The sequence below is a fragment of the Gorilla gorilla genome, chromosome 3 (assembly GCF_029281585.2).
Source record: "Gorilla gorilla gorilla isolate KB3781 chromosome 3, NHGRI_mGorGor1-v2.1_pri, whole genome shotgun sequence".
Classification (NCBI taxonomy): Eukaryota; Metazoa; Chordata; class Mammalia; order Primates; family Hominidae; genus Gorilla; species Gorilla gorilla.
This window is the reverse complement of record NC_073227.2, coordinates 92,347,921-92,370,602: the sequence shown is the minus strand read 5'-3', so window position 1 is coordinate 92,370,602 and position 22,682 is coordinate 92,347,921. Positions and strand designations below refer to the sequence as shown.

Sequence of the window (22,682 nt, the reverse complement as noted above, 5' to 3'; positions counted from 1 at the left end):
CTTTTGAAGGCTTTGTTATTTTCCTCACAATATAGACGAGGTAACAAATAAACAAATATTACATACTTTGCCACGGCTAGTTAGGAGCATTTTAAGAATTTGAACCTGGGCAGTAAGACTCCAGAGTCTAAACCATTGACTCTGATGCAATAATGCCCTTTAAATGAATAAACAGACAGAATGTCGGTTTTCTAGTTTGGAAAGGCACCCCAAAATTGTGAGGAATCAGGAGTTACATACAGAATAAAATGTATTTATTAATATAGAATGAAATGAGACAATTTACCCCAGAGACACATCCAGAATAAAGAGCACTTTGCATGAACAAAAGTATTACTTTCCTACTAAACCTTAGCTACTGTAAAGTTTATAAAAGAAAATAGTAAAATTATTGTAGTAGTTTGGTATTCTAAACACCCATCTGCTATTACACAAAAGGAACAATATTATTCTCCTAGCAAATATTCTCATTTCTCAAAAGATGAATATTATGCATTTCTCAGAGTTTTGAAATTTATTTTTTTAATTTTTCTGCAATTTATTTTCTGAAACAAAATATTCTTACCCATAAAGTATTTTTAAATAACCTAAATAATTCAAGTATATCTTTTAAAAGTCACCTATCCAGATCATATTATAATAAATGCTTGAGTGACTCTAGTGAGTGGAAACTAAAAGAGAATGTCTTTTTCAGTTCTAAAATGTGTTAGCTTATGATAGTATTATTTGTAAACAAAAATGCAAAAAACTGTGTCTAGCCGTTGGTTGAATATGGAATAGTAAGCATATATTTTACCTTATCTCCCTCACACAATTCCACTGAAATGATAGGTGTAGGATAAAAGAGCATAAATCGTTAGAAATTAAAGTGCCAGATACTACTAAATTGTGAGGTTGAGAAAACCACATGATTGGTGGAAATTATATATAAATCCAATTAGATGCCACTGGCTTTTTCCTCATGTTGATAGAAGAATGGAGGTTTACTCTCTGAGGAGGCAGAACCATAAGTACTCTAAACCCCAAGGCACCAGGTGCGGGGGTAATGAGTGCCACTGTGATGCAGAAGGATTAAGCGAAAGTATACCGCTGCACTGCATGGCAATGTGGAATGTAACAGCCAGCCCTATGTTCCTACGGCAGTACGTTAGAAAATCTCCTTCTGGAAAAAGTGACCTGTTCAATAACACTGATATGCAGATTTTTACAGTTGTGAATTTCCCAATGAATAGTCCAGACTAATGAAGTGGACAGTGGTCCTAACCTTATCCTCCAGGCATGCAGAACTTCCAGGCAGCCACGCTATGCCTCACTCTGAAACACAGAAGCTAAGAAGCAGTTAACTAGATCTAGTCTTTTTTTTTCTGGTGGTGTTTTGTTTTGTTTTGGTTTGTTTGTTTCTTTGTTTTGAGACAGGGTGGAGTGCAGTGGCGTGATCATGGTTCACTGTAGCCTTAACCCCTCTGCTCATACCACCACCATGTCCCCAGGCTCAAGCCATCCTCCTACCTCAAGCTCCTGAGTAGCTGGGAATACAGGTGCAGTCCACCACACCAGTTATTTTTAAAAAAGTTTTTAGTAGATATGGGGTCTCATTATGTTGCCTAGGCTGGTTTTGAATTCCTAGGCTCAAGTAATCCTCTCACCTTGGCCTCCCCAAGTGTTGAAATTACAGGCATGAGCCACTGCACCTAGCCTTAGAGCTAGTATATGATAGCACAACAGAGTGACTACAGTCAAGAATAATTTATTGTATATTTAGCAATAACTAAGAGTAGAATTGAAATGTTCTTAACATAAAGAAATGATAAATGCTTGAGGTGATGGATATCCCAAATGCCCTAATATGATTATTAACCTAATATGATTATTGCACATTATATGCCTATATCAAAACATCATATGTACCCCATAAATATACACATATGTACCCATATTAACTAAAAAAAACAAATTAAAACAATTTTTAAGTGCAATGAAAAATAAGCACTTAACACTAGGGAAACCTCAAACATAAAAGAAAAAGACTAACACACATAGGAAGAAAAATACTTATAGGAAAACCAAATTGAGTCAGACATATGAAAAATAGAAAACAGAAAAAACTATTACTAATAACACCAGAGATATAATGCACTTTGTCTGTGAAACATGTGCATGATACTGCTTGTATCATGACACTGTTGTATTATGGTGGGAACTACAGAAATATGCAGAAAATAAAAATAACTCAAAATATTTAAGATTCGGTAACAGTATTGAGGAGTTCAACATAAAGTTTAAAAGAGAAAGTTGAGACAATCTTTGAAAATAGAAGAATGAGGGGCAAAAAATTAAAGTAAAAAGATGAAAAAAATTAAAAGAGCAATCCAGAATCTCTAATATCTGATTAATACGAGTAGAAGAAAGAAAAACAGAAAAGAACTCCACAAGAAAATTCCCTAAGATTAAAGGCCACTCATTTTCAGATTGCAAAGCCCGAATTTATATCCAGCACAATAAATACAAAATAAAAAGGCTTACTTCAAAGCATAGTTTCATGGAATTGAGAACATTAGGGATAAAGGGAAGTTCTAAAAGATTTCCACAAGAAAAACAAAATACAAATCATGGGCAAAAGAAGAAAGAATTAAATATCATGTTTTTTTCAGCAGTAATACCATATTTTATAGCAGTAGCAATAGAGTAATTCCTTTGAAATTCTGACAGAAGAAATTTCCAACCTAGACTTCTTCATACAGCTAACTAATTAAGTGTGAGGGCAGAATAAAGATACTTGCAGACAAATAAGAGCTCAAACGTTTCATCTCAATAAACCATTTCTCAGAAAGGAATAGACCAAAAAAGAAGAGCACATGGCATCCAGAAAATGGGGTTGTACACAAAGAGAGGTGAAGAGAGTTGTTAGGGTATCAGTGAAGGGGTATCCCAGAGCAGGAGCTGCTCTGCCCTGGGAGTAACGTGTTCCTATAAAGACAAGAGAACAGAAAACACCGGGAAAGGTACCTGCAGGTATATTTATAGATACCTGATATGTTTAAAGGTATTGACAAGAGAGTAACACCTCTGGAAGCGAATTTGAGGATACATTACTAATGGGTACACACCCAAACTAAGCAAATCAAAATATACCCTTAATAAATCTAGGAACATGAAAAACATTTTATAAGAGAGAAATTGATACAGCACTTTCCAAGGCTCAGCAGGGATAAGATATATGTAAAATAAGAATGTATATTCTGTATGTTGATTCAAACAAAAATTGTGATATAATTACACCAGGAGAATGTGAGAAGGTGAAGTGTATGAATGTATGTTTGTGCTGATGTGGTGAAAGTTGATGACAACTCAATTTACGTCTATGAGAGTTTGAAGAAAAAATATTGAAAACATGTTATTTAGAAATATAGTAGTAATTACAAAAAAAAAAAGCAAAAATTGCCGAAGGTGGCTGCCTCCTGAGAAGGCAAACAAAGAGCTAAAGACGGGTAATTTTTATTTTTTATTTTTGGAGACAGAGTCTCTCTCTCTGTCACCCAGGCTGGAGTGCAGTGGCACGATCTCGGCTCACTGCAACCTCCACCTCCAGGGTTCAAGTGATTATCATGCTTCAGCTTCCTGAGTGGCTGGAATTACAGGTGCACGCCACCATACCAGGCTAATTTTTGTATTTTTGTATTTTGTATTTTGTATTTTTGTATTTTTCACCATGTTGGCCAGGCTGGTCTTGAATTCCTGGCCTCAAGTGATCTATCTGCCTTGGCCTCCCAAAATGCTGGGATTACAGGTGTAAGCCACTCTGCCTGGCCAAGGATGGGTAATTTGTATGCAAGAACTTTAAAATAATTAATGTAATTTAAAATATGTATGGGACAAAATATTGAGAGCACTTTTTATTGGCAAAATAACTTTCCTAAAAGTCTCAGGATTAAAAAAAAATCAATGTACAAAAATCACTGGCATTCCTATACATCCACAACAGTCAAGCCGAGAGCCAAATCAGGAACTCAATCTCATTCAAAATTTCCACAGAATAAAATATCTAGGAATACAGCTAACTAGGGAGGTGAAAGATTTCTACAAGGAGAACTACAAAACACTGTTCAAAGAAATCCATGATGACACAAACAAATAGAAAAACACTCCATGCCCATGGATACGAAGAATCAATATCATGAAAATGGCCACACTGCCCAAAGCAATTTATAGATTCCATGCTATCCCTATTAAATTACCAATGACATTCTTTACAGAACTAGAAAAATTATTTTAAAATTCATATGGAAGCAAAAAAGAGCCTGAATAGCCAAAGCAATCCTAAGTAAAAAGAACAAAGCTGGAGGCATTATGCTACCCAACTTCAAACTATACCACAAGGCTATGGTAACGAAAACAGCATGGTACTAGTACAAAAATAGACACATAGACCAATGGAACAGAATAGAGAACCCAGAAACAAGTCCACGCACCTACAAATATCTAACCTTCAACAAAGCTGACAAAAACAGTGGGCAAGTAATGGGGAAAGGACTCCCTATTTAATAAATCATGCTGGGATAACTGGCTAGCCATGTGCAGAAGATTGAAACCACACCCCTTCCTTATACCATGTACAAAAATTAACTCAAGATGGATTAAGGACTTAAAGGTAAAACCCAAAACTATGAAAACTCTGGAAGACAACTAGGCAATACCATTCTGGACATAGGAACAGGCAAAAATTTCACTAGGAAGACACCAAAAGCAATCACAACAAATGCAAAAATTTACAAATGGAATCTATTAATAACTAAACTAAAGAGCTTCCACACGACAAAAGAAAATATCAACAGAGTAAACAGACAACCTACATACTTAGAGAAAATTTTTGCAAACTTTGCATTTGCCTAAGGTCTAATATCCAGCATCTAAAAGGAACTTAAACAAATTTACAAAAAATAAACAACCCCATTAAAAAGTGGGCAAAGGACATGAACAGATATTTTTCAAGACATACATGTGGCCAAGAAACATATGAAAAAAAGCTCAGCATCACTGAATATTAGAGAAATGCAAATAAAAACCACAATGGGATATCATCCCACACCAGTCAGAGTGGCTACTATTAAAAAGTCAAAAAGTAACAGATGTTGGTGAAATTGTGGAGAAAAATAAACACTTTCACACTGTTGGTGCGAATGTAAATGAGTTCAACCATTCTGGAGGACAATGTGGCAATGCCTCAAAGACCTAAAGACAGAACTACCATTCAACCCAGAAATCCCAATACTAGGTATATACCCAGAGGAATATAAATTGTTCTATTATAAAGACACATGTATGTGTATGTTCATTGCAGCACTATTCACGATAGCAAAGACACGGAATCAATCTAAATACCCATCAACGGTAGATGAATAAAGAAAATGTGGTACATATACACCGTGGAATACTATGTAGCCATAAGAAAGAATGAGCTCATGTCCTTTGACGGAACATGGATGGAGCTGGAGGCCATTATCTGCAGCAAACTAATGCAGGAACAGGAAACCAAATACTACATGTTACTATTTACACGTGGGAGCTAATGATGAGATAGAGGGGAACAACACGTACTGGGGCCTATCAGAGGGTAGAGGGAGTAAGGACGAAGAGACTCAGGAAAAAAAAAACCAATGGGTACTAGGCTTAATACCTGGGTGACAAAATAATCTGTACAACAAACCCCCATGACACAAGTTTACCTGTGTAATAAACTTGTACATGTACCCCTGAATTAAAAATAGAAGTTAAATTAAAAAAAACTTGTCTGTGAGTGATAACAATAATTTTTATCAATTTGTACACACTCCTTTTGTTTAGCACAGTATCTTGATAATGTAACTGATATGGACAGGAGGCAAGGAAATACTAATTAGAAAAGGGCAGAGTCCCTGGCAAGGACTCCACCCTCAAGCTTGGACCTTGTGGCTCTAAGTGAGAACATGCAATCCTGTTTTCCCACCTGAAAGTTGCCTTTTTCAAAACCACCCTGCCCTGTCACTCCCTGCATCCTATACCTATAAAAACCCCAGGTTCCAATGGCACAGCAGCAGAGTGGTGCGGCAGAGAAGGAGAGAAGAGAAGAAGCATCTGAACATCGAGAAAAAAAACAGCTGGGCATTGGAGACTATGGTTGGAGAGGAGTTCAACCGGGGACCATCAATCATCTTCCCACTCCATCCCCGTTCCAGCTCTCTATCCTGCCGAGAGCCACTTCCACCGCTCAATAAAATCCTCCACATTCACCACCCTTCAATTCGTTCATGCGACCTGATTCTTCCTGAATGCCAGAAAGGAACTCAGGTACCAAGAGGGAAGGTGCAAAATGCTGTCACCCTGACCCTCCACTGAGCTGGTTAACACTTAGCTGTCTGCTTTCTGGGGCTCCAGGGGTCACAGGCAACCTCTAGACACAGCCCTGGGGCTGGTACAGGATTAGTTACTGCTGGCACCCAAAAGCACTTGCCCTAGCTCCTGCACCCTCTCACCTGCATGCTCCCCCTCCCACAAGGGGCTTGAGAGTTGCAGGTGGAGTAAGGGAGCCACCCCTTCACCAGTCCCGAGAAGGGGTCAAGGGAAGGGTCCTTTCATCACAACCTCAATAAAAATTTTTTTTAATGATAAACATCACAAAAACTCAGATCTATGCAGTAAGGTAAAGTACTTCTGTGGGCCCAGAAGTACTATAGGGTGCTACCCTAAGCTTTACAATGTAAACTTATGTTGCACACATAAACTACCATTTTTTGAAAAATCATTAATATTGTTGCATCTTCTCTCAAAAACTGTTGGAAATCTCTCTAGCTAACCACATGAGGGCCTAAATTTCTACTTATGTCAGACTGAAGACATTGCATTAACTCAAATCAGATGTGTCAGTTCTTTGGACCTCACAGTTCATAGTGATATTTCTATCATCTTACATGTGCCCTGAACTTTATTAAGAAAATTCAAAGGCTTCAGGTAAGACATATTAAATATTATTTTCTCATGACCTCCAGTGAATAATCTATAAAAATAGCAGCCTCCACTTTCTGTTTCTATTATATCACTTTTACTTTCCTCCAGAATCCTTCTCATTCTCTAATTATATAATTATTTGTTTATTGTCCATCTAGTCCTTCAGAATGCAGATCCAATGACGGCAGGTGCCTGGATCAGTTCCTGGAATTCCATAAATATCTGTAAATAAATGAATGAATGAACAGCCCTGCCAATGGCTGCTGAAATATGGGACAAATATTTCATATTATCTTCAAACTGCACAAAAGCCAACATACCTGCTATAATATTGTCCAGCAGTGTTATAGGCATGCAGAATATGCCAACTAGTAAATCACTTATGGCCAGGTTTAAGATGAAGAGATTAGTGACTGTGTGCATATGTTTGTTCCTCATTACAATAAAGCAAACCACAGTATTTCCCATCATGCACAAAAAGAAGATCAGAAAGTAGGAAATAATGAAGATTGCTGCCACTTGAGGCTGGTGAAGATAGTAGTTCACATAGGTAATATTAATATCTGAGTACAGATGATGCTTTGTGTCATTGACATTCCAGATGGGATGCCAGTTTTCTGAAGAGTTTGTGTCCCATTTCTCATTCATGATGAACCTTAACAAAGAAGAGACAGAAAAGAAAAACGTAATTAGGAACCAGTAAAGCATAAATTCTGTGCCTGAGTTTAAGAGGAACACTTGTAAAATGCCATGGAATTTTTGTGGTCTTTCTATAATAATCTATAAGTTTTACATAAAACTGAATTATAAATAAGGCACTCAAATTATTAGGATTTTAACCAAGAGCATTTGAAAATTCCAATTTGTGCCATAAGTAATGGTTATTATTATATTTTATTTCTAATACATTCTATATTTCACTTCTTTTGGCATGCACTCTATCCTTTTCCCTAGCCTTCCAAAACTCTCCTTCCCTCTACCTCCAGGTATCATATTCTGTCAAGACCCACTTATTAATTTAAAGCTAACTCACATGCCTCTAGCTTTCCTGATAATCTGAACAAGATACGAGGTCTACATTTTTGAAACTTCTAAAGAAATAACTTCCTGTATTTGCCATATTCTGCTCTGACTCAATTAATTTAATATTATTAATTTGTTTTGCAGGGGTTTCACTCTGTCACCTGGACGGGAGTGCAGTGGCACCATCTCAGCTCACTATAGCCTTGATCTGTCAGGTTCGAGTGATCCTCCTGCCTCCCCCCCCAAGTAGCTGAGACCACAGGTGCACGCCATCATGACCAGCTAATTTTTGTATTTCTAGTAGAGATGGAGTTTTGCCACGTTGCCCAGTCTGGTCTTGAACTCCTGAGTTCAAGTGATCCACCCACCTCAGCCTCCCCAAATGCTAGGATTACAGGCATGAGCCACTATGCGTGGCCTGAATATTATTTTTTTATATTTCTGTATGCAGACACAGCCACCATATTGTGAGTCTCTTAATATAGGGCTAGGTTACTTGTCTTGGTTTCACTTAGCATAATTCTGTTCGTACACAATGTATCAAGAAATTATTTAGAATCTGTATGACTTTTTTTTTTTTTTTTTTTTTTGAGATGGAGTCTGGCTCTGTCACCCAGGCTGGAGCGCAGTGGCACAATCTTGGCTCACTGCAAGCTCTACCTCCTGGGTTCATGCCATTCTCCCTCCTCACCCTCCCGAGTAGCTGGGACTACAGGTTCCCGCCACCACACCCGGCTAATTTTTTTTGTATTTTTAGTAGAGATGGGGTTTCACTGTGTTAACCAGGATGGTCTTGATCTCCTGACCTCGTGATCTGCCTGCCTCAGCCTCCCAAAGTGCTGGGATTACAGGCGTGAGCCACCGCACCCGGCCTATATGTCTTAATGTAGACAGCTTCCCCACAACTACTCCTAGGTATGGTGATTCACTAGAAAGACTCGCAGGACCCAGCATATAATGCATTCACACTATTTATTAAAGTGAAGGATGCAAAACAAAATCAGGAATGGAAAATGTACATGGGGTGAAGACTGCAGGAAAGTAGGCATAAGCTCCACACACTTAATCTCAGTGGAGTCACATAGAACATGCCTAATTCCTCCAGTAACAAATTGTGAAAACACATGTAAAGTATTGTCAACCAGAGAAGCTCACTAGAGACTCAACACCCAGGGTTTTTCTTGGAGGATGATCAAGTGGGGATCTTCTTCCTAGCATATATCAAAATTCCAGACTCCCAGATAGAAAGTAGATATTCAGCATAAACCATGTTGTTTGTACAAACAGTCTAGGCATAGTGAGCCACTCATCATTTAAGTAAACCTGTGTATCAGTATAGGAAGTGTTTATTATTTAAGTTCCCAGACTCCAACCAAGAGCCAACTTAGCAAGCAGGCTTTTCTAAGGGTAGCAGCCTGAGGCCTGCTTGTTATCTCTTTTCTGCACACCTTGTTAACTAATTGAACAGAAGTTTATATCTGCCCATAAATGAAAATGAATTTGACAGTGGGCTTATAAAATTGACCTCCCCACACTGTTGGTGTGTTCCAGCAAAGAATTATAAATGACTACTTAAAGCAGTGGACAAAAATTTGAAACAGGATAGTTACATAGTCTGAAATTATCTACCCACAAGATACTTTATTAATTTCAAAGTTAAAATTGTAACTTTTCAGCGAAAAAACTGGGCAGATTCTACCGTAGTTAAACGATCCAAGATAACATTTTGGATAATGAGATGCAAGTATATCATATGCTCCTTGATGTAATGCATGAGAATTCAACATCAGTTTAGCAATATTTTTGTCAAAAATGCATAATCTTATCCTGAGGAAATATTAGAAAATTTCTAAATTAGAAAAATTCCATAAATGTAAAATATTTCAATATTAATCTACCTCAGAAATGAATGAATGCTTATTGTCCTTAGCTATAAAATTTAAACTTCCTACCACCTATGGTCAGCAGCATAATGGCTTCCCAAGTGTCTCTGTCCAAATCTCCAGAACTTCTGAATAGGTTAGGTTACATGACAGAGGGGAATTAGGGTTGCTAATTAGCTTATATTAAAATAGGATATCCTGGTTATATAGGTGGGCTTAATGTAATCGTGAGAGTCCTTAAAAGTGGAAGAGACAAAGAAGCATCAGTATTAGAGCTCTTCCAGGTGAGACCAACTTGATGGGCCTTTGCTGGCTTTAAAGATTAAAAGGACCATGAGCCAAGGAATGCAGACAACCTGTAGTAGCTGGAAAAGAAAAGCAAGAAGACAGATTCTTCTGTAGAGCCTTAAGAAAAAAAACGCAGCCTTGCCAACATCTTGATTTTAGCCTAGTTGAAACCATTCCAGACTTCTGGCCTTCAGAACTACAAGATAACAAATGTGTGCTATTTTAGACACTAAGTGTGACAACTTGGTACCGCACTAATAGGAAATCAATAGACCATCTATACTTCCCAATTTTTGTAGTATTACCTGAGATCTTTTCCTTGAACTTTCTATATACATAGTTGAGAGGTTGGAGGTTTTCTTTTCCACAACGGTTGAACTAATTTAAACTCCCACAACAGTGTAAAAGCATTCCCTTTTCTCCACATGTTCTCCAGCATCTGTTGTTTCCTGACATTTTAATGATTGCAATTCTAACTGGCGTGAGATGGTATCTCATTGTAGTTTTGATTTGCATTTCTCTAATGACCAGTGATGATGAGCTTTTTTCCCACATGTTTGTTAGCCTCATAAATGTCCTCTTTTGAGAAGTGTCTGTTCGTATCCTTCACCCGCTTTTTGATGGGGTTGTTTTTTCTGGTAAATTTGTTTAAATTCCTTGTAGATTCTGGATATTAGCCCTTTGTCAGATGGATAGATGGGTAGATTGCAAAAATTTTCTCCCATTCTGTAGGTTGCCTGTTCACTCTGATGACAGTTTCTTTTGCTGCACAGAAGCTCTTTAGTTTCATTGGATCCCATTTGTCAATTTTGGCTTTTATTGCCATTGTTTTTGGTGTTTTAGTCATGAAGTCTTTGCCCATGCCTATGTCCTGAATGGTATTGCCTAGGTTTTCTTCTAGGGTTTTTATGGTTTTAGGTCTTACATTTAGTCTTTAATCCATCTTGAATTAATTTTTGTATAAGGTGTAAGGAAGGGGTCCAGTTTCAGCTTTCTACATATGGCTAGCCAGTTTGCCCAGCACCATTTATTAAGTAGGGAATCCTTTCCCCATTTCTTGTTTTTGTCAGGTTTGTCAAAGATCAGATGGTTGTAGATGTGTGGCATTATTTCTGAGGCCTCTATTCTGTTCCATTGGTCTATATATCTGTTTTGGTACTGGTACCATGCTGTTTACTGGTACCAAACCGTACTGTAACTGTACAGTTACAGCAGCCTTGTAGTACAGTTTGAAGTCAGGTAGCATGATGCCTCCAGCTTTGTTCTTTTTGCTTAGAATTGTCTTGGCTATATGGGCTCTTTTTTGGTTCCATATGAAATTTAAAGTAGTTTTTCTAATTCTGTGAAGAAAGTCAGTCGTAGCTTGATGGGGATAGCTTGACTCTATAAAATACTTTTGTCAGGAAGGCCATTTTTCATGATATTGATTCTTCCTATCCATGAGCATTGCTTGTGACCTCTCTTAGTTCCTTGAGCAGTGGTTTGTAGTTCTCCTTGAAGAGGTCCTTCACATACCTTGTAAGTTGTATTCCTAGGTATTTTATTTTCTTTGTAGCAATTGTGAATGGGAGTTCACTCATGATTTGGCTCTATTTTTCTATTACTGGTATATAGGAATGCTTGTGATTTTTGCACATTGATTTGGTATCCTGAGACTTTGCTGAAGTTGCTTATCAGCTTAAGGAGATTTTGGGCTGAGATTATGGGGTTTTCTAAATATACAATCATATCATCTGCAAACAGGAACACTTTGACTTCCTCCTTTCCCAATTGAATACACCTTATTGCTTTCTGCTGCCTGATTGCCTTGGCCAGAACTTCCAACACTATGTTGAATAGGAGTGGCGAGAGAGGTCATCCCTGACTTGTGCCAGTTTTCAAAGGCAATGCTTCCAGTTTTTGCCTATTCAGTATGATATTTGCTGTGGATTTGTCATAAATAGCTCTTATTATTTTAAGATACATTCCATCAATATCTAGTTTATTGAGAGTTTTCAGCAGGAAGCGCTGTTGAATTTTGTCAAAGGCCTTTTCTGCATCTATTGAGATAATCATATGGTTTTTGTCATTGGTTCTGTTTATGTGATGGATTACGTTGACTGATTTACATATTTTGCACCAGCGTTGCATCCCAAGGATGAAGTCAACTTGATCATGGTGGTAAACTTTTTGATGTGCTGCCTCATCTGGTTTGCCAGTATTTTATCGAGGATTTTTGCATCAATGTTCATCAGAGATATTGGCCTGAAATTTTCTTTTTTGTTGTGTCTCTGCCAGGTTTTGGTATCCTGATAATGCTGGCCTCATTCCATGAGTTAGGGAGGAGTCCCTCTTTTTCTAATTTTTGGAAGAGTTTCAGAAGTAACGGTACCAGCTCCTCTTTGTACCTCTGGTAGAATTTGGCTGTGAATCCATCTGGTTCTGGGCTTTTTTTGGTTGTTAGGCTATTAATTATTGCCTCAGTTTCAGAACTTGTTATTGGTCTGTTCAGGGATTCAACTTCTTCCTGGTTTAGTCTTGGGAGGGTGTATGTGTCCAGGAATGTATCCATTTCTTCTAGATTTTCTAGTTTATTTGCACAGAGGTGTTTATAGTATTCTGATGGTAGTTTATATTTCTGTGGGATCAGTGATGATATCCCCTTTATAATTTTTTATTGTGTCTATTTGATTCTTCTCTCTTTTCTTCTTTATTAATGTGCCTAGTGGTCTACATATTTTGTTAATCTTTTCAAAAAAACCAGCTCCTGGATTCATTGATATTTTCAAGCGTTTTTCATGTCTCTGTCTCCTTCAGCTCTGCTCTGATCTTAGTTATTTCTTGTCTTCTACTAGCTTTTGAATTTGTTTGCTCTTGCTTCTCTAGTTCTTCTAATTGTGATGTTAGGGTGTCAATTTTAGATCTTTCTTGCTTTCTCTTATGGGCGCTAAATGCACACAGGAGAAAGCAGGAAGATCTATTAATTGTGTCCTAGAGATTCTGGTATGTGGTGTCTTTGTTCTCATTGGTTTCAAAGAACTTACTTATTTCTGCCTTAATTTCAATTTTTAACCAGTAGTCATTTGGGAGCAGATTGTTCGGTTTCTTTGTAGTTGTGCAGTTTTGAGTGAGTTTCTTAATCCTGAGTTCTAATTTGATTGCACTGTGGTCTGAGAGACTGTTTGTTATGATTTCTGTTCTTTTGCATTTGCTGAGGAGTGTTTTACTTCCAATTATGTGGTCAATTTTAGAATAAGTGTGACGTGGTGCTGAGAAGAATGTATAGTCTCTTTATTTGGGGTGGAGAGTTCTGTAGATGTCTATTAGGTCTGCTTGGTCCAGAGCTGAGTTCAAGTCCTGAATATTTTTGTTAATTTTCTGTCTCATTGACCTGTCTAATATTGACAGTGGGGTGTTAAAGTCTCCCACAACTATTGCGTGGGAGTCTAAGTCTCTTTGTAGGTGTCTAAGAACTTGTTTTATGAATCTGGGTGCTCCTGTATGGGTGCATATAAATTTAAGTTTGTTAGCTCTTCTGGTTGCATTGATTCCTTTACCATTATGTAATGCTTTTCCTTATCTTTTTTGATCTTTGTCAGTTTAAAGTCTGTTTTATCAGACACTAGGATTGCAACCCCTGCTTTTTTTTTTTTTTCTTTTCATTTGCTTGGTAAATATTCCTCCATCCCTTTATTTTGAGCCTATTTGTTTCTTTGCAAGTGAGATGGGTCTCCTGAATACAGTACACCAGTGGATTTTGACTCTTTATCCAATTTGCCCAGTGTGTGTCTTTTACTTGGGGCATTTAGCCCATTTACATTTAAGGTTAATATTGATATGTGTGAATTTGATCCTGTTATTATGATGCTAGCTGGTTATTTTGCCTGTTAGTTGATGCAGTTTCTTCATAGCGTTGATGGTCTTTACAATTTGGTATGTTTTTGCAGTGGTTGGTACCGGTTTTTCCTTTCCATGTTTAGTGCTTCCTTCAGGAGCTCTTGTAAGGCAGGCCTGGTGGTGACAAAATCTCTCAGCATTTGCTTGTCTGTAAAGGATTTTATTTCTCCTTCACTTATGAAGCTTAGTTTGGCTAGATATGAAATTCTGGGTTGAAAATTCTTTTCGTTAAGAATGTTGAATATTGGCCCCTACTCTCTTCTTGCTTGTAGGGTTTCTGCAGAGAGATTGGCTGTTAGTCTGATTGGCTTCCCTTTGTGGGTAATGCAACCTTTCTCTCTGGTTGCCCTTAACATTTTTTCCTTCATTTCAACCTCAGTGAATCTGATGATTATGTTTCTTGGTGTTTCTCTTCTCAAGGAGTATCTTTGTGGTGTTCTCTGTATTTCCTGAATTTGAATGTCAGCCTTTCTTGCTAGGTTGGGGAAGTTCTCCTGCATAATATCCTGAAAAGTGTTTTCCCACTTGGTTCTATTCTCCCTGTCACTTTCAGGTACACCAGTCAAACAAAGGTTTGGTCTTTTCACATTGTACTATATTTCTTGGAGGCTTTGTTTGTTCCTTTTCATTCTTTTTTCTCTAGTCTTGTCTTCATGCTTTATTTCATTAAGTTGATAATCAATCTCTGATATCCTTTCTTCTGCTTGATCGATTTGGCTATTGATAGTTGTTTATGCTTCATGAAGTTCTTGTGCTGTGTTTTTCAGCTCCGTCAGGTCATTTATGTTCTTCTCTAAACTGGTTATTCTAGTTAGCAATTCCTCTAACCTTTTTTCAAGGTTCTTAGCTTCCTTGCATTGTGTTAGAACATGCTCCTTTAGCTTGGAAGACTTTGTTATTACCCACCTTCTGAAGCCCACTTCTGTCAATTTGTCAAACTCATTCTCCATCCAGTTTTGTTCCTTTGCTGGCAAGGAGTTGTGGTCCTTTGGAGGAGAAAAGGCATTCTGGTTTTTGGAATTTTTGTGCTGGTTTCTCCTCATTTTCATGTATTTATCTACCTTTGGTCTTTGATGTTGGTGACCTATGGATGAGGTTTTGGTGTGGACTTCCTTTTTGTTGATGTTGATGCTATTCCTTTCTGTTTGTTAGTTTTCCTTCTAACAGTCAGGCCCCTCTGCTGCAGGTCTACTAGTGTTTGCTGGAGGTTCACTCCAGACCCTATTTGCCTGGGTATCACCAGCAAAGGCTGCAGAACAGCAAAGATTACTGCCTGTTCCTTCCTCTGGAAGCTTTGTCCCAGAGGGGCCCCTGCCAGATGCGAGCCAGAGCTCTCCTGTTTGAGGTGTCTGTCAACCCTTGCTGGGAGGTGTCTCCCAGTCAGGGGACTCAGGGGTCAGGGACCTACTTGAGGAGGCAGTCTGTCCCTTAGCAGAGCTGGAGCACTGTGCTGGGAGATCTGCTGCTCTTTTCAGAGCCAGCAGGCAGGAATGTTTAAGTTTGTTGAAGTTGCACCCACAGCCGCTCTTCCCCCAGGTGCTCTGTCCCAGGGAGATTTTATCTATAAGCCCCTGTTTGGGCTGCTGCCTTTCAGAGATGCCCTGCCCAGAGAGGAGGAATCTAGAGATGTAGTCTGGCTACTGTGGCTTTGCCACCAAGTTTGAACTTCCTGGAGGCTTTGTTTACACTGGGAGGGGAAAACTGCCTACTCAAACCTCAGTAATGGCGAACGTCCCTCCCCCCACTAAGCTGGAGCCTCCCAGGTCTACTTCAGACTGCTGTGCTGACAGTGAGAATTTCAAGCCAGAGGATCTTAGCTTGCTGGGCTCCGTGGGGGTGGGACCACTGAGCCAGACCACTTGGCTCCCCGACTTCAGCCCTCTCTCCAGGGGATTGAAGGGTTCTCTCTCACTGGGGTTCCTGGTGCCACTGGGGTATGAAAAAAAGAAAAACTGCAGCTAGCTGGGTGTCTGCCCAAATGATCCTCAGTTTTATGCTTGAAACCCAGGGCCCTAGTGGCATAGGCACCTGAGGGAATCTCCTGGTCTGCAGGTTGCAAAGACCATGGGAAAAGTGTAGTATTTGGGCCAGAATGCACCATTCCTTAAGGCACAATCTCTCAGGGCTTCCCTTGGCTAGGAGAGGGATTTCCCAAACCCCTCGCACTTCCCTGGTGGGGTGATGCCCCACCCTGCTTTGGCTCACCCTCCGTGGGCTGTACCCACTGTCTAACCAGTCCCAATGAGATGAACTGGGTACCTCAGTTGGAAATCCAGAAATCACCTGCCTTCTGTGTTGATCTCGCTGGGAGCTGCAGACCAGAGCTGTTCCTATTAGGCCATCTTGCCAGCTACATTTAGATTTTTCAATGCTTATTTCAATATTTCAATATTTCAGTAAGGCAGCTTCTCTATGTATTAAATTGTTATATTGCATTTAATAGTATTATAAATAATTACAGTGTATATATAACTACAAAGCTTCTCAAGAAGTTTCCGAATTATTGTATCTGCTGTGTTAGTACATATATGAGACCAACTCCTCATCCCTTTGACAGGAATAACAATCTATGTACAACATATTTAGATCCCACTATTTTTTGCCCATATCTTTGCAGACTTGCTCCATTATCTATTGGAAATTTTGGTACAAAAAAATTTGAATCCAACCCAATATATTTGTTTTCTTACAGGTGCTATGCATTTTTATATATTGTATAGAAGAGATTTTTTAATCCTCAAATTTTTTTAGCTATACCAGCATATATTTTTCTACCGATTATTTTTTTCTGAGGGAAAACAAATCCTGTTCAATTCTCATCTCAGTACTTCCTTCATGTCAGAAGTCATTAACTGTTCCACTATTATATTCTGTATCATGGATACCTATTTTCCGTATGTTTATATGCTATATCCTATCTTTCAAAAATTATTGGTTTATAAAAATATTTATTTTTCTGTTGAAGATTTTTGCTGCCTTTACCAACCACATTTCCATTTTGTTATGCCATTTTATACTGTATTATATTCTGTGAAAGTAGAGACCAGTTCACAGTTGAATTCTCAGTACCTAAAAGCATGGTTGAACCAATAATTTGTGCTCAATAAGTATTTGTTAAATGTATTAATTAATCTCATCATATAATTTTTGTTTCATAGATTGTAGTTTTTTTCTTTTGTAATTTCTTGGTTGTTAAGCATTTGCTGTCTCAAATTTTCTTCTTTTAAAGGTACGTGCATGTCTTCTTGTAATAACATAGAGTTTAAAAACATTAGGCTCTGGAGTCTAATTGCCTGCACTCAAATCCCACATCTTGTTTTCTATTGATATTTCCTGGAAGATAGATTCATGATTAATACCTGTGTGACTTTGAGTAAATTATTTAATCTCTTCGTGATTCAGACTCCTTATCAAAAAAGTAAAAATAATAATTATACAAACTTCATAGTGTTGTTGTTAGGTTTTCATCAAATAATTGTAGTTAAAATTTATTGTATGCTTACCATATGTCAGACTCAGTGCTAAGAATTTTTATATGCATTGGTTTATTATAGTCTTATGGTAGGATAGTCAAATAGGAAACTGAAGCAATGACCAAATTAACTAATCTGCTAAATGTCACACCATCAGTAAAAAGCAGAAGTGGGATTTTATTCCGTGCAGCTCTGCTCCAGAGCACATATTTTCAACCTTACAATATAATTTATATAAAGCACATAAGAGGGTACATAATTCAGAGTAAGCACTCCGTGAACATTTGATATTATTTTCCTTTCCTTCCTCCATATGTTTTTCACTTTCGCCCTTCCCCCTTCCTTCCTTTTTTCCTTTCTTCCTCCCTTTTGGCTTTAAAACCATTTTTAATATATCTCAGGTTACTTTTTATGAGTAAGGTTACCTTACTCATATTGTGTTTAGGGCTAGTGCTACCAGAACACAAACAAAGTATGTGTGGTGTACTTTTTATTTGTTCCTTTTTTATTCATTAATGTTAACATCATTCCTTCAGAAAGTTATCTCAAGGACTGGGTACCGAAATTGTTTACATTTTCTTTCATTATTGGATTCCTGAAGCAGGTAGTAAAGGAACAGAATCACACGGACATTCCATCACGGAAACAGTTCACTGTACTCTTTCTTGGAAGTGAGGGGAAAATCTTTTGTTCATTCATTCACTGATTGACTTAACAAATATTGACTGTGTTGACAACATGCTAGGTACTGTTCTAAGAACTGGGGAATATAACAATGAAGTAGACCATGTCGCAGCTTTCATGGTAATGAGGAATACAAATACTGGTGTTCTGGAGTGAGCTTACAGTGAGAGCCAATTGTGCACATCTCTGCCCAAAGGCACATTCAGTAATGTTATGGTTGCTGCTTGAAGTTGACTGTGATTGATATATTTACACCATGAGAACTGGCAAACTCTAAAGATGAAACCTCTTTATTTTTAAAAATTGGTTATTAAACATGTATTCATATGCCAACAGATTAAACCAAAGCATCAAAAGCAGAAAATAAATGTAAAAATGAGGATAATTAAGAAGGTTAAAAAGAAAAGGAATTAAGTGACTACTGTAAGGGATAATTGGAAGGACAGCCCAGAAAGGAATGAGGCCAATAGACCCAAGTTCATGCAAGCTGATTTATTGTCAGTCCTGCCGGGCTACAATCTGACAAAAGCAGAGGAGGGAGCCTGGCTTACAGGCTATAGCAAGGTTTTATAGGGCATAGAACTGGGTCAGGGTGAAGGAAAAAGAAAAGGGTGGGGGGTCCTTTGTGCCAGGTGTCTGACCACTTCCTGGAGATGTTTTTCTTGCCAGTTCTGTTGTGTAAGGTAGACGTCTTGACCCCATCCTGGAACAGCTGGCCTCTGGTCAGACAGATACAGGCAGGTTTGGGGTAGGGGGTTTTACTTTTGGCCTTTGGGGCTCAGGTCTACAGGAGGGGGAAACAGTCCAGTTGGGTGGACCCTAACAACTACAACTAAACTGAAAAGAAGATACAACACAAACAAAAGAAGTACAGTAAATGAGGCAATGTAGAAGACCAGAGTGACAGTATAATATAAAATTATAAATATGCCTGAACAAAAGATTTAATCAAATGAATGCCCATAAAAGAAATAAGACCATTAATTAAATGACTGTTATACTTGTACACCTCAAGTGAACTGTTTATAGGTTTCCCTCTTAATTTTGTAGTGTCAGTGATTTTTCTTCTTGCTTTTTATTTCAAAAGTACTAATTTTTCTTTTTTAACTTCAACTTTTATTTTAGGTTCAGGGCTACGTGTGCAGATTTGTTGCATGGGTATATTGTGTGATGGTGAGGTTCGGAGTACGAATGATCCCATCACCCAGGTAGTGAGCATAGTACACAATGGGTAGTTTCTCACCCTTTATCCCCTTCCTTCCCTTCCCATCTAGTAGTCCCCAGTGTCCATTGTCCCCATCTTTATATCCATGTGTAGTCAAATTTAAGTTCACTAGCTTTCTTACTATGATAAAATTATGAAAGAAAGCAGATTATAGTTAAATAATCACCTTAACAGTGGAATTCTACTTAATAGTATAATAAATTTCAAATATAATCTAGTGAAATAAACATGTCTACAAATAAAAATATATACACAAGCATATTCACACAGCGTGTTACAGAAAAAAATTTCTTTAGTACAAACATTAAAGTTTGATATTTGCATGCTGCAATCTATGCAATAGTTTCAAAACAATAAACATATGTAGTGGAAAAACATATTGCTAGGGATATCCTACTCTGGCATCCTTTCATTCTTATTTTAATAAATGTATAAATCAATGTGTGACTAATTTTTCATTTTAATTCTAATGTGTGTATTAGAATACTACAGTTTCATTGCCCATACAAACCAAGAGATATTAATATTGTCCCAAACTAGAATGATCAATTTTAATGACTTGTTCAAAAGTGAGAACCACTTTAATGCAACAATACCTTTTATGAAGTCTAAATTAAAAGTTCTAAAGAAAATAGTGAAGACTATTAATAAACAATCTATAGATATATTGGAAAACAAAAGAAGAGTGCTCTTAAAGGACCAGAACACAAAAGGCTGTTAAGGTTGAATAAAGAGAAACAAGACTGCAGGAAATTCTAGGTTAAAACTCATCTAAGAAAGAACTTTCATGAAAATGGAGGCTTTAGAGATGGCTCCAAGATCAGAATTACAATATACAGAAATAGGAGACAACCCAGGGGAGTTATTTGAGGTAAACTGGGAAGCTGATTTTGGATCAGCTGAACCCGATAGTACCCACTACACCTCTGCCTATAAGACCAAGGACACACATGCTCAGATTTGGTCCTAAGACCTTGTTTAGACGCAGTTATTCCCATGCCCTCCCAGTCACAGCAAACATATTTCTAATAATCAAACCTCACATCCATCCCACTGGCAAAAATTTAAAAGATTAATGATATCTGATGTTGGCTGACAACAGATGCAGGGAAGCAAATATTTTCATACAGTGTTAGGGATACAATGATAAGACTTATTGAAAGTGAATTTGGGAATGCCAGTCAAATCAAAATGTGCATTATGTTCCACTTGACCTTTTCATTTCTACAAATATAATTTATTGAAATAAATACATCCATGAGTAAAAAGCCATGAAAGCATTATATTCATTGTAACTTTGTTATAGGAAAAGTTTAGAAACAACATATTTGGCCATGAACAGACAAAAATTTAAGTGAATTATAGCAATATTAATAATCAAATGTGCAATATGATAACATCTTAATAATGGCAAAATATATCCAATGCTTGACCTCTGCCAGGGTCTGTTATAAACTTTATCCCTATTAATTCACTTAATCCTCTGAGAAAATACTATGATTATCACTATTCCCATTTTTAGGTGAAAAAACTGGGGAAAAAGCAAGTAACTGGCACAAGGTCATCAGCAGGGAAGTAGCAAGGTCAAGATTTAAAGTCAGATAGTCTGACTTCAGAGACTTTACGGTAACCTTTGTGCTATAATAAAATAAAGCCATTATAATCAATAGGAAGAGTGTAATTATTCTGACACATAATGGTCTATAACATGTTGTTCATGTCAAAAGCAAAACTCTAATAGAAAATTATCTATTAGTAGGGGTGACTTCTGGGGTCAGGAGAAGATTGTGTTATAAGGTGATGAAAAAGCTTTTACATTTTACTACTTTTTATTGCTGGACTCTTTTTACAGCACAAATATATTCATGCTGTACTCAAATAATTAATATAAACAAAGAACGACAGGATCTATGCATTATTTACATTTGCCAAATCCTAAGAAAACTTTTGAAAGCCACATGCTTAGAAAGCTTCATATTTTCACATAACAGACAGAAGTTAGACCCCATTCTATAATTTAAGAGATTACTATCTACACATGTGTATATGTGATTATCTAGATATGAATTCTTATAGGGGTACCAATCAACAATTTCAAATAACACATTTTTAATTATAAAATTATATCATGGTGATTACTTGCCCCTGGATGGAAGTAGTGACAGGAAACAAGCATGAGGGGAGGCTTCTGGGCAGCTGGAATAGGGATATTTCTTGATCTGTGTGCTGGTTACAAGCATATATTCAGTTTTTAAAAATTCAATGAATTTTATATTTATGCACACTTTTTTGAACAGGAAGGAGTTAAAGCTGCTGACTGGCTATTCATTTCTGACCCTGGGAGAAAATAAGAGGGCAAGTGACCCAATATAATCTCCTTGTCAACATAACTGAAGCTGTGGGCAAATAGTCTATTCATATTTCTAGAAAAGTCCTTATCTATGAAAAGTTCTTAACAGAATGTCCCCGGTAAAGGATTGCCTGTAGAAAACATTAACAAATTAAGACCTTAAGGATTTATAATACTTGGCTCCATGGAAAATGTCCCTTAAACTGAGGTATAAGGTGGCAATATTTTATAGATTAAATATTCCTCTGCTGTGTGAGTCAACCAAGCAAAACTCCACCAGGAGACCTCATCTTCTATTCGAACCAGAGACTACATCTCAAAGATGGAAAGTGCCAGGGAACTGGTCTACTCGCAGACAACCCCCCAGGGTTGTCTGAGCCTCTTGGTTGCCTATATTCTTGAAATTATTAGTACATTTCAGAACTGGTAAAGCTTTTGAACCATGTTTCTTTGCCAGTCTGAGACTTTGTGTTAGCACAGATTGGCAGTGCAAGCAGAACTATGCTTTAATCTCATAAATCTTAATGGGTTGGGCCATTTTTAGCAATAAAAAGTATATAAAAAATATAGTGAAGATCTAATTACAAGTTGAGTCCTACCCATTGATGATAGGACACAGCAAATCTTTGATGCAATGGAATGTGGAGGAAGTACACTTAGATATGAGGGAAATGGCTAAATGGATTGATGAAGGGTGGCTGGAAGAGGGGAAGACAGAACAATTTCTATCCCCTGGCTAGTGCTAGTGGTGCTGATAAAGTAAGACCTATAAGTTCCCTTCAAGCAAAGAACAATAAAATCTATGTATTGCTTATAATTACCAAATCCTAAGAAAAAAAATTTCCAAATTCTACTATTCTTTGCTGTGAGCCTTTTCTTTCCTGTCATGGAAGGCATAC

At 37.5% G+C, this 22,682-nt stretch overlaps 1 protein-coding gene across 2 annotated transcripts in view; it reads right to left on the bottom strand.

The window, feature by feature from the left end:
• The window catches only part of NPFFR2 (neuropeptide FF receptor 2), a 114,326-nt gene that overhangs the window by 10,534 nt on the left and 81,110 nt on the right, over window positions 1-22,682 (bottom strand). For both annotated transcript variants that reach the window (XM_004038797.4, XM_055384560.2), the window contains exon 2: window positions 7,302-7,636. In XM_004038797.4, the coding sequence (XP_004038845.3) occupies window positions 7,302-7,629 (328 nt within the window). In that variant the 5' untranslated portion in view covers window positions 7,630-7,636. The remainder of the gene's footprint in view (window positions 1-7,301; window positions 7,637-22,682) is intronic.